Genomic DNA, 17,027 nt, shown 5'->3' with positions numbered 1-17,027 from the left:
CGTAACAAGTGTGCCACTGTGTGGATGCAATGGCCGAGTTATGAATGTTGAAGCACTGGCTGAGAATGAGAAGATTGTATTACCAGGTGGGAATAAGCAAGAACAACCCCTGATTTCAGCCTAGTAGGTGAAATAACTTCATAGGAAGATTTTCTGGGACAGCTGTGTGCTGGTAGGTCAGAGAGTTTTTCAGTAATAACTAATCTAGTTCTGGGAACAGGAACTAGAATCTTAGCTCAGCCAAAGTCAGGGAACTGCAGTTACTTACAGAAATTGTGAATTTGTCTCCCTTCGTAAATCAATGCAGTGACTGGTTGGGCTGTTTAAAGTTGACATGCTGTATCTTGTGCAAAAACTTTATTAAATTTCATAAAGAAGAATAACTAGAGTTCCTTTTTTATACCTGTATTTCATTATTGGTTTTCTGTACATTTCTGCCACCTAAGAAAAACCACAGTTCATTCATGTAATAGTTTAATACTCCAGTAAAAACAGTCATTTAGGGAATGAATTAGGAAGTATAAACAGGATGAATTAAATATTGACTAAAGGAATTTCTACCTTTTTTGATTTGCATATGTCATAGTTTAGCCTCAATCGGGGCCAGAGTACGCAGTCTCTCTCTCACTCCCCCCACCCTCCAAGAGAACAGGGAGAGAAAATATAAGGAAAAAGGCTCGAGGTTTCAGGTAAGGACAGGGAGAAATCCTTAAAGTTACTGTCACGGGCAAAACAGACTCAACTTGGGGAAAACTATTCATTTATTACTAAAACCAGCAGGATAATGAGACAGAGAGCAAGATAACCTCCCTCCACCCCTCCCTCTTCCCAAGCTTAACATTATCTCTACCACCTTCCCCCTCCCCAACCCCGCAACCCCTCCCCGAGCGGAACTGGGGGGAAGAGGGAATGGAGGTTACGGTCAGTTCATCACACATTGTTTCACAACGCTGCTTTGTTGCTGGAGGAAGAACTCTTCACATTCCTCCCCTGCTCCAGCATGGGGTCCCTCCCACGGGCCACAGTCCTTCATGAAACTGCTCCGGCCTGGGTCATCTCTTCCACGGGTGCAGTCCCTCCAGAACAGCTGCCCCAGCGGGCCCTCCACGGGCCACAGCCTCCTTCAGGCCTCTACCTGCCTCAGCGTGAAGTCCTCCATGGGCTGCAGGTGGATCTCTGCTCCTCTGTGGACCTCCATGGGCTGCAGGGGGACAACCTGCTCCACCATGGTCGTTACCACAGGCTGCAGGGGAATTCTTCTCCTTCTCCATCTTCACTGGCCTTGGAGTCTGCAGCCGTTCCTCTCACAAGAAAAATTCTTCACAACAGGCTGGCAGATGCCTCTCAGGTTCTCTTCACATCTCATCTCCTCTCCACTTTCTGCAGCTGGGCAGGGCTGAGTTGGGCCCAGGCAGCCACCCGGCAGGAGGCCAGAGGGTGAGGGCCGCAAGGCCCACAAGGCTCGCGCCTCCCCCTCTCTGCCCCCGCTCAGTGTCTTCTCTTCTCTCCTTTTTTTTTTTTTTCTGCTTTCCCCTTCTTGAACACGTTATTGCAGAGGTGTTATCAGGGAACATTGTGCTACCAGTTGGCTCGGCCTTGGCCAGCAGTGGGTTCGCCCTAGGCCCAGCCGAGTCCACTGGACAAAGGGGAGTGACTTCTAGCAGTTTCCTACAGAAGCTACCACCGTAGCGCCCCCTCACTAACTAAAACCAGAACAGCATACTTGAAAAAATTTCCTACTGAAGGTATGTACTCCTCAATGTTGAATTTAAAATGATAGATAATGAACTTCCTTTGATCAGTGTTAAGATGTTTTTCTCAGATCTACTCATATGAATCCATGGACAGAAGCTGAAAACGGTAGAGGATTCATTTATCATGAAGTTATGTCTTGATTTTATGTTCTGTTTCAATATGATGTATGTACATCAAGCACATCTTGATTTTCTTTGATGTCTTATATTAAATTATAAGTACTTGGAGATGCATGTGGGATATCTGGGTCCTCGTGGACAGTCGGCTAAACCAGTGTATGCTGGCAGGGATGAAGACCACCAGCACTGATGGTGGTTTCAACAGGAACACAGCAAGTAGATTGAAGATAACCCCTTTTACTGAGCATTTGCAAGACCACATGTAGGATACTGCATCCAGCTTTTTGCCCTCCCATACGAAAAGACACTGATTAACTGAAGCTAGTTTGGTGGAGGGCCACCATGATAGTTGAGGAGCTGGAGCACTTCTCCTGTGAGGAGATGATTATGGAGCTCGACTTGTTCAGCCTGGAGAAGAAGCTTCAGGGGGACCCGATAGCAACATTCTCATACCTACAAGGAGGCCGTGAAGGGTGTGGAAACAAGCTCCTTACTGAGGTGCGTGGTGGGAAAGCAGGGGACACCTGTCATAAATTGAGGGGAAGTTTTGACTGGATAAAAAGAAAAAAAATGCTTTAAAGATAACTTAAATATTGGAGCAATCTACTCAGAGGTTGCAGAGCCTCCATTGCTGGAAGTTTCAGTATCTGACTGGACACATACCTGAACAGACTAGTCTGAATTGAGTGTCAACCCTGCTTTGGAGTGTCAGCCCTGCTTTGAGCAGGAGGTTGGATTAGATGACCTCCTGAGGTCCTTTCCAAGCTGAGTTATTCTATCATTATGTGGTGCACTTGCACACTTCTTGATTTTACACTCAATTATATTTCTGCTACTAGCTGTGTTATGAAGTGCACCTGGAGAAATCTCAGTACCCTTTAATATAGTCCATGTGAATGAAACTTATTAGGGAAATGGAGACAAAGTATAGAAAAGATAATAATTTCTTTCTAATTGAGGTTTTAAACTTCTGCCTGTCACTGGAATACCTAAGTGTTTTTCCCCTTCCCATCCCAAACAAATAGTAATTGCCTTCCACTTCAACAGCAGCCGTCAAATCGTGTGTCTTTCATAGAGCATTAGTCCTTCGTTTCAGGGTGAGAAGCTGCCTGATGGAAAGACTTACTGATTGTTGGCGGTTTTGTGCTTTATTCTGCTACTTTGCTTGAACAGGTGGTTGTCTGGTTATGACCCAGCTCTCCAGCAAATTTGTTCCACGTGAGAAGTTTTTAACTAAGAACGCTTTATACCCGTCTTCTGTGGGCTTTGTTTCTGGGTCATGCGGCTGCACCATGCCTTGATGTAGCAGTGGCCTCTGTTTGTAGGCTGATTTCCATTATCTTTCTTCAGGACAGGATACAGTTAGCACCTCATTTAGAGATTTTAGAGTATGAGGACGGCAGAATTTGGGCCAACCTCAATAGATAACACTCGGTGGTAGTAATGCACTGTTACAGCAACCTATATTGTGTTATACCCTTAAAATGGAAAATATGCTTTGATATGATTGAATCATCGCAGCAGTCTAACCTTTTCTCACTTCCACAAACTCTTTACTCCCAGCAGTAAAAGATGTCAGTTACCACTGTGCATTTTGATAACGAGAGATTTAAAAAATATATTTTTTTTTTTTCAGAAAAAAGTTTTCACTAAACTTTTCATTCTCAGGAAAGGAACCAAATAATTAGGAGTTAGTTAGTGGAAGGTGTCTCTGCCCATGGCAGGGTGGTTGGAACTAGATGATCTTTAAATCCCTTCCAATCCAAACCTTTCTAGGATTCTGTGAGTTCATTTACAACATTAAATGATTTTGTGTACTTTCTTTCTTCCCTTTACTAGTGACTTTACTAAGTGAGTAATGCAGTGAGATAGGATGTACTGAGACTTCACTGGTGAGAGAGTCATCAGAAATCTTGAGTCCTCTTTCCAGGGCACAGCTCACGCTTTGAGTTCTAGGCTGGTCTGGTTCAATCCCTCAAGTGTCAGTACACAAGCAGTTGTCGCTCATCAACTGCAGTAAAAAATGACATCAATCGCACTCCTAGCAACTGCTTGAGAGGCCAGATGAGCGATGTCATTGAGACAGAGTAACAGTTATTATATATATCATCTCTTAGATATTCTACCACTTCATCAGTTATTGCAGCCATAGCCAGAGAATGAGCAGAGCTTTTCACTGAGCTGTCTAAAATAATGTAGGATCTTTTTCCTGAGTGATGACAGCTAATTTAAAACTCAGCCTTTAGTAGTTAAGGTTATTCTTTCTGGTATGAATTACTCTGGTTTTGCTAGCGCTGCATGTTTCCCAGGACTGGTGTTCATACTACTCTGCAGACTTTAGGATTACACCCTTTACTGTCTTCAAATTGTGCTTCAAATGATGTGATTCATATTTGTCGCATGAGTTTGATTCTTCTTTTATCTAGTTCAAGCCCTGAAGTTATGAGAAATGAGAAAAGGTGGTTGTATGGACTTTGTTGCAGAGCTTTCTGGCCCTGTTTTAAGTGAAGCATGGGTTTACTTGTTGATGCACTGTGGGACAGGTAGCAACACTGCGGTGCCTCCCATGCTTGGGGCAGGGTGTGCAGGCTGGTCCTCAACTCCACTAGAACGTTCCTCACATTGACTCAGCCCAGGAGGCTCTGCCTGCTGCGCCGAGATTTGCCATTCAAAGCTGTCCCTCATACCTAAAGGGAATTAAGTAATTCATAATACTTTGTCTCAGAGTGTTAAGGACTGTTTTAACTCCACCTGTTTTAACTCACACCAAGACTTGGTCTCGATGATTGTGGAAAGCTGGTGTAGTCACTCAAAGAGAAATTAAACTATTGTTAGTCTGCTGTGTTGCTAAGGTCATGCTTTGCTATTCAAGTTTGAGGAAATCTCAGCTGAGATTTAATCTTTAAATTGATCTTCGTAATAATAGTATTTTCTTCACATCTGGATGCCTGGGCACAAAGACCTGGTGCGATGCTGAAGCGAATGTAGGATATTTAAAAGTTTTCTTACAGTCTGCCACTTGACCGTAAGAGATCTTTCAAGAGATGAATGTCGCTTCTGTGCTCTGTGTGTGTTGATATTTTATTAAACACTGAGACAACAATCTGTCAAACTAAGCTTTCAAACTGTGCAAAGAAGAAGTAACCATATGGTTAGGAATTTGTTTGCTGCATTAAACTCCCTCACATCACTGTAACCAAGAAAAGAAAAAATAACGAGGCCATCATTAAAACTAAACGGAAAACGTAAAACAGTTGCTCCCTAAGTTTATAAAATTTCTGGATTCTGCTGGAACCGATTGTTCATCTGTGAGATGATCCTCTGAAATAGTCTGAAGAGAGAGGAGAAAACAGTGCTGATGAAAGCCTCCTTGGCGTGTACCCAAGTATGGTTGCGATTCACATTCAGATCACACTCAGGTCCTAGGTTTGAATATAATTTGTGGTACCTGCTGAGGCTGACTGTATAAACGTATCAGGGAATATTATTAGTTAATTCCTGCATCAAGTCCCTAACCTCAGATTTATCTGTCACCTTTTGTTTAGTAAGATGGTGTGGTCTGTTATAAATACCTAAAGTGATGAAAAGTCTGCCATGTCTTGTCTTCCGTGCTTTGGTTAGAAGAGAGACATCGTAAAAAAAAAAAAATAAAGGGGGAACAAAGAAGATTGTCAGCACTTAGAGTTATATGAAGAGTTTGAGTATGTCCCATTTTAATTCAGAGGTAAATATGCAGAATCCATTGGAGTTATGCTGGTGTGAGCATCAACAAAAGGATCACTACACCTTTCCCTCCTGATTTTTCTGTCATAATTGTATCTGACTTACAAAAAGAGATCTCTGTGCCATTCTGCAGCTAGTTGATATTACTTGCTCTACAGAGTGAGTTAAAATGATGTATATGGTTGTGGTGTTAAATTTAGGGAAATAGATTTTATTCTGTGATGCATCCAGGTTATTTGAGAATGTGTTCTGTCAGTTTATTTTAACAAAGGGATAATTGAAGTCCCCAGGAGAGTGTTAGCCTGGAAATTATATCAGCTGTGATAAATCAATTGAATTATTGAGGCTATGCATTGCATTAGCAATGCTTGGGCAGTACAAATCTTTCAAGGGAAATTATATTTCTTTTTAGATAGATATTCCAAATTTAAGTTTATTTCATGATTGTTAAATAACCTTCTGTGCTTAAACACCTGCACTCAGTCAAGCAATTTTAAACCTGAGGTTTAAACCTGGTACTGATACTTCGTGGTCTGATATTTTAAGGTGTCAACACAGATAGTAGTGACCATCTTCCATGTCTAAAGTTGCAAAAATCACCTAGCAGTCTGCACAAATGACACCATAAAAAGAAGAGTGAACTGAAACTTCCTCGTGGGAACTAGAGCTAACAAGTTTGCCCACAGTCGGCCATAGAACTGAATTTTGGCCAAGCTAGCGAAGTTGAGTCCTGCATAAATGCCGTGATCCAAGAATCTTGGTTTTCTTTTCTGATAGTAATTTGAGGTTAACTTCACTCTTTTCTGTGTTACACATTCATGTTCTGACATAGACAAGCCCTTGCTCTATTTAGCAGGTAGATATCTCCTCTTGAAAAACACACTGAGGTCAATGGTGAAACAGTTTAAATTAATAGTTTTAGAAGGTAATTGGAAATTTAAATTTATGAAAATTCGCAAGTTACTATGCTGCTCAGAGCAAATTTAGGGCTTAGTCGTATTCTCATTCCAGTCAATGAAAATGGCGGTACTAAATTACGAGGATTAATCTCAGAACAATTGGCAAAGGTCTTGGCTTCTCTACAGGAGGGATTCAGTGCACAGTACCCAAAAATGGCAGCTCTGAACTTACAGTCCCATAGGCACACCACGCGCATTCCTCATGGAAACCCTTTAGTACCTGTTACCTGAAAGCCACTTTCAAAGCAGATACAAATGTTCCTTGAGGAAAGTGTTTTTTGCTGTGCATTGAGAGTATATGTTCCGTGAGATCATGAAGAACATACAGTGAGTTGCAAAAGCATGCTCAAGGTTATGACCTCCCAACTTCCTTCTGCAGGTGAGGCCTAAGCTACCTTGCAGTTGGTGAACACTATGGTTGTCTACAGGGAAAATGTATTTGCCATATACAATTGTTTCCATTCTATATGTTCAGAGACTTAATTATTGCATGTTAACTTTTTTTTGTGTAGGCAAGACATTTTAAATCATGAGTTGTCTGTAATCAAAAACGAGCATTGTGGTTGTAGGAAATTGTTGAGCTAATTGGCATTAACTAATTTTTTCTAATTAGTCATATTTTAGAGGATTAAAGAAAAACTCCTCATAGTGAAGCTGCTAAATTGATCTGTGTATTTAATCATCTGTACCTTTGTTCCCAAACAGGCAGGAGAAAAACATTATCACCCAACGTGCGCACGATGTGTCAGGTGCAGTCAGATGTTTGCAGAAGGAGAAGAAATGTATCTTCAAGGTAAAAAAAACCAAACAAACAGAACCCCAAACCCAAACTAGTTACACTTGGCAGCATGGCCCTCTTGCCCATGCCTACTAGCCTGGCTGAGCTGTTTTGCACATGTTCTCACTTCGTAACTACCAAAGAAAGTGAAGAGTGCAATGTGTATGCTAAACAAACTCTTGTTGCTTCTTACTCACTACTGCTTCTCTCAGTTCAAATCCGATAGCAAATGTGAATCACAGAAAGGATGAGTGGTAGCAGTTATTTCCTGCAGACGGAAGTACTTGAAAGTGAAGATTATAAAATTTTTTGTTTACTAAAAAAAAAAGTGGATTTTTCTGCAGTGATAAATAGTCCAAATGAAAGTTAATACACATGTGGGACAGCAGGTTTTCTAAAGCAGTTTTAAGTCCAGTTCTCTACCTGTTGCCCATTTGAGTATGAGGGGAAATCTGAAGGTCCTTACCTGAATTCCCCTCAGTCAGACCTAACTGCCCTCAGAGGGTGGAGAAGGGGATGCCGTGGAGCTGAAGCCCTTCTAGACAGTATGCCTGTACTTTATGCAGCCGTAAGCTTGCATGGCTTAGGAGAAAGTTAAGCAGGGAGAAATTCAGCCTTTCTTGTCAGGGAACTTCAGTGGTAGTAGAGAACAACTTGCACAATAATTTATTCAACGGAAAAAAAAGAATTTATTTAACATAGATAGGAGCTAAAATCTGTGTTTCATATGTAGCAACTTTTAGCTATGCTAGGCTGATCAGAGAAAACAAGGTATACACAGTTAAATACAGGGTCAGACACTAGAGAAAAGTGAAGGCTTTTCCCTCTGTCTCTGGCTGGCAGTATCTTTTCAAAGGAAAACAGAAAAGAGAAGCTCAGTAGAATGTGGGAACTGCAAGGCTGGTGTATTATCCTAAAATCACATGCTTGCCCAGATCTGTATTACAACTTTGCAATTGTCTACAGTTTTCTAGAAGCATACTTTGAAACCATTCATTAAGCTGAAAAAGTTAGACTTTATTTAAAACACAACAGTGGTCTCAGTAAGATCTAATTATAATTTAGTTCATTATTTAAAATGACAATTTTATTGTCTCTTTGGTTTGCAACAAGAACTAGCTCATTAAAGGGCATAATGATCCTTGTCTGTGCTCATGGATTCTCCCTCAGGAGCCAGAAAATGCTGTGGTTCTTCCAATTGCAAAGTAGCTTAGCAGTACTAAAATCCCCTGGGAAATCAGTGCTTTAAAAAAAAGATACCAAACTACAAATTTGTTTCTAGATTTCAAACCCTCTGAAACTGGGTTGAAAAGGCATCTTCTTTTTAAGTTGTTTGTTATAAGGGTGGATATTTCTTAGGTTTTGTGCTGATTTTTAGTTTAAATAATCGCAAAGTGTGCTGAGGTCCTGTTAATTTGGACCCACCTTACTTGCTTTGGTTTCTGATGCATGAAACATTCCTACCAGCTTAATATCATACACTTTTTGTCTTCACAGGAAGAGCAGTTTCTATTAGAAACTAGTGTTAACTTCATCAAAGATCTGTGACTGGGTATTTGGACTGCCTGACCTGATGTCTTAGATAATAAAAAATGTCAGAGCCCAAGGTTTATAACTTGTTCTTCATCCTCTTAATAAACTACTGTGAAGTTCCTTTGGGTGTTGCATGTTCCTTAGCAGAAACTGAATTGTCAGTGGTCATCCAGCAGATGACTGTTGGGTTAAAGGACTCTTTTTCTTCTGTGTGAAAAAGTTTCCCAGCCAGTTTTTCTCGACCTCAGATAGGAGTAATAAAAATTTAAAAAAAAAAAGTTGATCTAAATACTTCTTTAAACAATTGGGAAGATTTACATCAACTTGTGCAGCAGTTGGGACAAACGCTTTCAGTTGGCAAGCTCAGACAACTCATTAGTGGAAGATAAATTAGCATTGAATTTAAAGGTGCTATAAAGATATTTCTTAGTGGTTCAATCCCAAAAAACTTCAGTAATGTAGTAAATATAATTTATCTGGTCTGTACTTATAGATAGTCTTTTACTGCTCGAGTCTGTGTCATCCGAGTTATTTTTGTGAAATAAATTCTAATGATCTCCATCTGTCTTCTGGAAAACAGACTTTCTGTTTCTATCTTGTTTCCAAAATCCACTGATTAGAAAACTATCAAACTGCTGTGAAAACAAAGCATTTCCAATAAATCTTCTTGGTGTTCTCCACCCAGTATAAACATTAAATATTTATAACACAAAAGTTCTCAGCTTCCCATTTAGTCAGGCAGAAGTTGCAGTGCACTCACGTTATTTAACTGTGCGGAGTTTTAGCTTGTGGCTTGTCTGAGCTTAGACTGACATAAATGTAAAACTTCATTTTTACTATTAAAATTTACAAATAATTATTTAATTTTATATAGTTACACACCTTCCACTTCCATTGAACACTGAATATTGAACAATGTGTTCAACTTTTTGAAAGTTCGGGTTTTTTTTTCCTTTGTGATGCAAAATATTAAGTTTCCTTCTCACACTTATGGTTACTTTTGTCTCTGCAGTTCATGATCCTCTCTTTAGTACTTACACACAGTAGAGAATTGGTGTATTCTGTATTTCCTGCTTCCTCTAGGATGGATATTTTCCTGAATTGATGCAGTTCTTTAGTATTTGACTTATAAGAGACAAACATACGGGAAATGCAAGATCAGTACAGTGAATAATTGAGAAAGAAAGACTGAATTTTCAGCTAATGTTAAATGCCACAATGCTAGTCCATCCCATCACAGTGTGCTACTGGGCCAGACTGTTACAAGAATATGTATAATAAGAGTACAGGAAATTCTGACTGCATATAAAGAAAAAAAAAATTACAATGAGAGTGGACAGGTTGCCCAGAGATGCTGTGAGATCTCCATCCTCGGAGATACGCAGAACCCAAATGGGCACAGCCCCAATCTGCCTGCTGTAATGGCACCTGCTCTGAGCAGGAGGTTGGGCTGGAGGAACTCCAGAGATCCCATGTCACACTTCTTAGGACTCAGGTTTTGATGCTGATCTCACATACTGAAGTGCTTGTAGATGCCTAATCTTTAATATGTATGTGATCAGTCTCGCCGATATTGAGAAGTCATCAGTTTTAGCTTTGACAGTATCCAGGAAATAGTGACTGCAGTGGAATCAGTCAGTGTGCTGTGTCTCATAAAACCCTATAGGAAGGTTTAATAAGGTTCTTATTTTAAACCTTTTAAGATTCTTATTGGGGAACTGAATTAAGCAGAACTTTAAATTTATTTTCCAGGTACATCCATTTGGCATCCGGTTTGTAGACAGGCTGCGAAGGCTGAAGAAAAAAACAAGGTAAAAATACCTTACTTTTACTGAGTATTATTCCTTTGTCATATTATTCTCTATCCCTTTTTTTTTTTTTTTGCAGCAGGCATGGAGGGAAGGATTTGGAATTTTTTCACTACTGTAATTTTAAATTTTAAAGGACAGATGTTTAGTAGGTTAATGTAATGTAGTAATGTACTATAAATATTCTGCTTTTACTTAGTGATTAAAGCTACAACTTCAGGAGAATGCTGACCTAAGAGTTACATGTATAAACTAAATAAGGAAAAATGTGAAAATATGAATAAGAAAAAAAAAGTTAATTTTTAACTTCTGTCTGATTATGATGTGATCAGTGCATGACCTCTTCTCTTTTTATGTGGCTCTGCACTTAAAAGATCAGAAGACTTTATTTGTTTTTGCAAAAAAATTTCTCCTTGGAATTTCTTTTTTATTATTTCTTTGTAAAATGTTGGCAAGCCAGCTCCAACTTAATTTAATCTCTGGCTTTAAGTACCTCCTTAAGTTGGATGATTTGTGCATCTGTCTGTGCGCAAGGGGAAAAGGGGGGAGTTCTGGCAACCTTAATAATTACAAGGTTAGCAGATTAATAAGATGCCCCTAGGAAATGAAGAATTAATCTGTAGCTGGGGAAATGATCTCTCTGAAGTGGTGAAACAGAGATGCAACTCTCTCATTTAATGCGGAGGCCAAGTATGGGGTTTTACAGTTCTGCTGGTCTGTGATGCTCCAAGTGGTATCCTTGTATCCTTGTACCCTGGTGTCCTTCTTTGTAAAAGCTCTGCTTTGATTCATCAAGGGTTAGACAGAAGGCACATGGGACAAGTAAGAACAGCAGGCAGCAGCTATAAAAAGAGTGTTTACAAATCTGGTGTGTTAGCAAGTGCAACTTTGACTAAATTACAGTTTTGAAAAAAAATTTGATTTGGGCTTTACCCTGAAGGATATTGGCTGTATTTTTTGTACTGATGTGTTTGGGAAGTGGTTGCTTTGGTATTCTTCATGGCAAGTTCTGAATATCAAATAAATAGCATTTCAATGTAAAGTGTATTGTTTAGTACACATGTATTTAAAATTGTCAAAACACTTTAGTAAGTGTTGGTGATTCAGCCTAATACTATCAAGCAGTATTTCAGGCTTCCTAAGCATTTTATTCTGAATAACTGAAACGGCAAAGCTAAAACCCCATGTAATTTATTGAAAATGTAGTAGGGTTGTTTCCCAAAGAAAGACAGCAAACAAGGTTGTACTGGGTTCCTACTGGCTGCCTTTTTCCTCACAAAGGCAAAGAAAGTGTGCCTGCAAGATGCTGTGTAAAGGCTGACTCATTTGTAACACATCTCTCCTGAGCACTGGGAGTCTGCGCCTTCCCCAGCAGAGATGAAGACATCTGTATCTGAAAGTCAGCGGGAGTTTTGCCTGAGTAGGAAAAAAAAAAAAGACAAACAAGAATGAAGCTCAAAGAATTTTTCCAAGTCTAGTCATTTTTCCTTTTCTTTGCATTTTTCCTCATCTTTTAGTCTTTATGATCACTGAAAAAAAATAAGCCAAGAAGAAAGGATGCTGTTTCAAAGAGGGTAGTAATGGACTTTTCAGTATAACTTGTAAAGTTGGGAATGGGATATACTGATCGAGAAATTTTCTGGTTGACCTTTGCAGTTTGCTGGTTTTAAAGGTAATTTTTTCTATATATTTATATAGATATATGCACAGCATGTAATTAAAGTAGGTGACAAAAGCAGAAGGAGTAAGTGGCAGCACACTTCAAAACTTTGGAGATGGAGTGGGAGGGAAAAAGAAGTTGTGAAAGAGTGACAGCAAAAAGAAAAATTATGAGTGAGTGAGATTGTAAGGAGAAGGGATGAAGCTGAAAAAGAAGACATTGAAGTAGCAAGAGAAAGAATAAGGATTATCAAAAGACATAAAGGAAAAAGAGGTAGGTGGAGGAGAAGAAAAATGTGCAGTACGGAGAAAAGAAGTGAAGAGAAGCAATGGAGTCAACTGAGATGTGAGTCTTTATTGCAAAAGCTAGGAGATTATGTGCAGCAGGCATGGACCGGGGATGCTAAAAGGGATAATGCATCGTACAGAGAACATAGAGCATGTGTGGGGTGTGGAATGAGCAGCTTTTAATCACCAGGAGGAGAAATGGGAGAATTTTGTGGGAGTAACTGAATAGCGTAAGGAAGCATGGAAGCAATCTGCAGAATTGCCTTAGAAAGATGAGACTCTACACTTTGATTGCAAAAGTTAGAAATTCTAATGAATTGTAGTTCTTCTTAAAAACAAGATGGCACTTCTAAGTTGAGGAAAGCACGTGAAAGAACTCCAGGAATTATTAAGAATTATTAAATATGTTTTGCCAGGTATGTTATATGTTTTAAGGTCTTGCTACACTATATGATCTTAAAACGTGCTCCACTGATGCACATGACACAGAAAGAAGCTCTGAAGCTTTATCTGGGGAATCCTGAGGTTAATCCAAAACTGTCATTTGACTTAACAGGGTTTAAAGTATTGAAATGCAGTTTACTTCAAGTTTTTTTGTCTACCACATTGGGCCTGCCATAGGGACATAATGAAAAACAAGTATGGTTTGCACGTGACATCACTGCGTTGATGATATTTTCATGTCATTTACACAAGTTCTGGAAAATTGCCATGCCCTTTAACTATGCAGAAAAGCAATGCAATTACACTGCCCATCTTGAATGATCATCTCAACAGCAGCCACAAGTATTTCTCAGAGAATACTCTTATTTCCACGCCAGTGTTTGACTTGTCTCCTTGGACCTTCTGAGCTTATCCAGCGCCTCAGTGTGAGACAACTGAAAATGGGAGGGAGAAAATTCAAAAATCCAGTAAAACATGCCAAAACAATTGAACTGAATCTTTTTAATATGGAGAAGTATCTCCCCGTACTGTCTCAGAGACGTCTGTAGGGCTGTTTGGGCTAAAGAAGATCAGTGGAAGGATAGTTATGATCATTTAGTTTGTTTGCTCTGATAACACAGTACAATACAGATATATTCACATATTGCTTCTAAAAGGCAGCAAATACTTCAAGTAAAGACTGGAATAGTAGGAAAGGTGCTAACTTGACCTGCCAGCTTAATAATGCTAAAATCCTTTGGATTCGAACAGTTGTAACCTCCAGGTGAGAAGTCTCAGCCTTTGGTGAGAGATTAAATGATGGTTATTCTAAGTGCATGGAAAAATGTGTACTTTTTGCAATCAGGGACAGATTTTTTTCTGTAGATGGGAAAGAATATTTTATGACAAATTAAGATATCTGGATAAAAGAGGGTATAAAACCATTGATTTCTTAGTAAGATTTGTTTAAACTTCAGTTATGAATATCGGACCTGTTTGCTCATGGTTAATATTGTGTCTCACAACACTTTGTTATTTAAAAGTGATTTTATTTTTCATCAGAAAGGAATCTGCCAAAAAGAAAGCAATAAAGGTCTGTCACTCTGAATGCCAGAATATTTGAAAACAGGGTGTAACCAGTTGAGTATTAAAATTAATCTGGTAGCCTTACAATGAGAGAGGGGAAAGCTGACCTTTTGGGTGTCTGACTAAGGATGCTCTGGAGGATATCACACTGTTTGCCATGAGTGAGTGGCACAGTAGTGTGACATGTTCCAGAAGCAATGTAGATGGGTTTGGTGGTATAACCTTAGAGTAAAAATGCTGCCACCATACCGTCTTGTATCTTGGCCTGTCCCTGATAGTGCCCAAAGGCTGTCCTGGCAGCCCAGGAGTGCTCCAGGCCATTTTGTTCTGAAGGGAGGGGAAAATAAAGTCCTATGTAACATTTTTGCATTTTTAAAAGGTCAATTTGGTTGACTAAAGGTGTTCTTTTATTTTTAACTCTTTGGTACGCCTACATGTTTTGAGCTTGCTGTAATATGCCATTTTTGAGTAGTCAAGGTTAAATTAAATGAAATGCCTTGCACACTCTTTTTGAAGTAACAGTTACATTTTTTCTCTCTCTGCTCTATTTCTTATCTTTTTCACTTCTCTTCTGCCATAGGAAACAAGGACTTCCTCTGAGAGTATTATTTCTGTACCTGCTTCAAGTACATCAGGTTCCCCAAGCCGTGTGATCTATGTGAGTATTCCATGGTGAAATTCGTTCTAGGGGATGCAGAAAACCCCTTGCTTCCTCCTACGGTTTAGCACGTGGTGTAGAAAGCTAGTGTCTCCAAACCAGTGCAGTTGGTGATTCCTCTAAAATGGAATTTACTTTCTGACGTTTGAAATGTTTGAATACTGCATTTACCATAGCAGAATTCTGGCAGTTTCCTGTTATTTTTTTGTACTGTATTTATAGCACTTACATTACCACTAGAGCTGGCTTATACCAAAGCATGCAAAATACCACAGTGCTTTCTAAAAATGAAAGTTTAAGTAAACAGTGTAGCCCACAGGTAGATTACAAGCTTGGATTTGAACACAACTTGTCTAAATCGAGCTCTTGAGCCTGAGTCTGATTGCTTATGAAAACACTCATGCGTTTGATTGCAGGACTTGGACCTTGACAAATACCAGTCTCTAACCTCAGAGGACCTTTGATGTGTTTATGGTTTAAGAAATACTAGCTCTGGAAGGCTTATAGAGAGAATTTAAAATAACGAGTATGATAAAAGCTTATGCTGAGTATTTTTTCAATACCAGGTGGACCTTGCTTGTCATAATTGCTGTAGCTAAGGTTCATGGACAAATTCTCAAGGCTACCACTAGTAGGTAAAAAATATCCATAAGTGTGGAATGTTCCACACAAACATCTCTTGGAGAGCTTCAGTATTCTTCGGTCTGTTCTTTGTCCTGTCCAAGTATCCCTTGGGAATGCAAGTCATTCTAATTGGATAGGACCATAAGCAGAGAAAATTGCTGGTGGTGCAATTCACTGCCAGAAAGGTTACTGTACGAAGATTAAGAGCTTTTATCTGCTACACTGAGACAAGAAAAACAGCGCCTTGAAGCCAAACATGTCTTCTTTCTTCAAGTAAAAATTACTTTGAACTCAATATGCCCTTTATTTGAGTAAGACTGAGCTAGAAGTGTAGGAGCTGCCCTTTATCTGGATGCTCATTGATGTTGCAGAGTTCTCCTTCCAGCAGAGTTCTGTGCTGGTGGATACCAGTGGTATATTTCCAGTCAAAAAAAGTCGTTCCCTGAACTCACATGAAGACAATTCATTGTGCTGAGAGCCTCTTATCATGTAAGCACTTTCTTTGGCCAGATGATCTCTATCTCTCCGGCCATGCACCACTTCATTGCTTTTATAAGCATGAGCATTCTTCTAAGATTTGTATGTTTTTAGTGACATTTATCTAACTGTTGGATTCTACTGTTTTTCTTGATATTTGTGATTACAGCTTTAAATATGCTTCACAGGCTGTTAAAAGTCAAGGACAAGCCTCCATATTCTTTTTCATTTTTTTCAAAGGCTATCGTTAAATTGGCGCACAACTCTAATGTTTGTTACTGTAATATACTTTAGAGGCAGCTGGGACTGCAAAAGAATAAAGTTCTCTAGCAAATATGAGTCAATTAGGAAAAAAGGTTCCCCAGAGGCGCACAAGTTCTTGTTATATCTGTTTCATCTCTGACTGCTTAATTGTCAGAAAGCTGAGAGATTGATTAAATCTTATTTTGGCTTTCACAAACAAGAAAGTAAAAAGAATTAAAAACATGTTGTTGGACTTCTACTTTATTAAAATGATTCTTTGGCTATCTTTTGCATCTGTTTTCTATTACAAGAGTGTTATGACATACCGATATGATCAAGATTTGTCTTGAGTGCTTTCATGATTGGGTTTACCAAACCTACATTCATGCTCCCATGTAAAGGAAGGTCCCACCCACATGTGGCCCTGTCCTTCTCCAGCCATGTCTTCCCATCTCCACTTTGGTGCTTGTACTAGTGGGTACAAAGAGGTATAATCAATCAGATTTGAGACGAAATTCAACCAAAAAAAAAAAACCAGGAAAAAATCTCCAGCCAACCAAACAGGCAAAAAAAGACTCAACCGTCTACATGTCTCTAAAGCTAACACAGAAGGCAGAGCAGAGTGGGAAGGTGTGCACAGGACAGCCACTCTCAGCAGTAGCATGGGTTCAGATAATTAAAATCATGGACTTTAACAACTGGTTAGCTCTGTGAAGTATTGTGTTTGACAAAAGAGAATTTAGAGAAAACAGTGAAAGCTTAGAAACTGTGAATTTGTGGTGCTCATACTTTAAAAGGCATCAGGTCAGAACAATGCAATCATTCTGAACAATGCACCATCTTGTGGAAGACACGTTCTTCGTTGAGTGGTCAACTAGGGAAAGATGAAGAGAA

General features: G+C 39.4%; 1 protein-coding gene across 11 annotated transcripts in view; it reads left to right on the top strand.

Moving 5' to 3' along the window:
• Positions 1-17,027, top strand: part of ABLIM2 (actin binding LIM protein family member 2) — a 148,677-nt gene that overhangs the window by 82,692 nt on the left and 48,958 nt on the right. For all 11 annotated transcript variants that reach the window (XM_086746343.1, XM_086746337.1, XM_086746342.1 and 8 more), the window contains exons 7-9: positions 7,262-7,349; positions 10,620-10,678; positions 14,712-14,789. In XM_086746343.1, the coding sequence (XP_086602469.1) occupies positions 7,262-7,349; positions 10,620-10,678; positions 14,712-14,789 (225 nt within the window). The remainder of the gene's footprint in view (positions 1-7,261; positions 7,350-10,619; positions 10,679-14,711; positions 14,790-17,027) is intronic.

This window comes from Chlamydotis macqueenii, chromosome 4, assembly GCF_036417535.1.
Source record: "Chlamydotis macqueenii isolate bChlMac1 chromosome 4, bChlMac1.mat, whole genome shotgun sequence".
Lineage (NCBI taxonomy): Eukaryota > Metazoa > Chordata > Aves > Otidiformes > Otididae > Chlamydotis > Chlamydotis macqueenii.
This window is presented reverse-complemented; position numbering and strand designations above follow the sequence as displayed.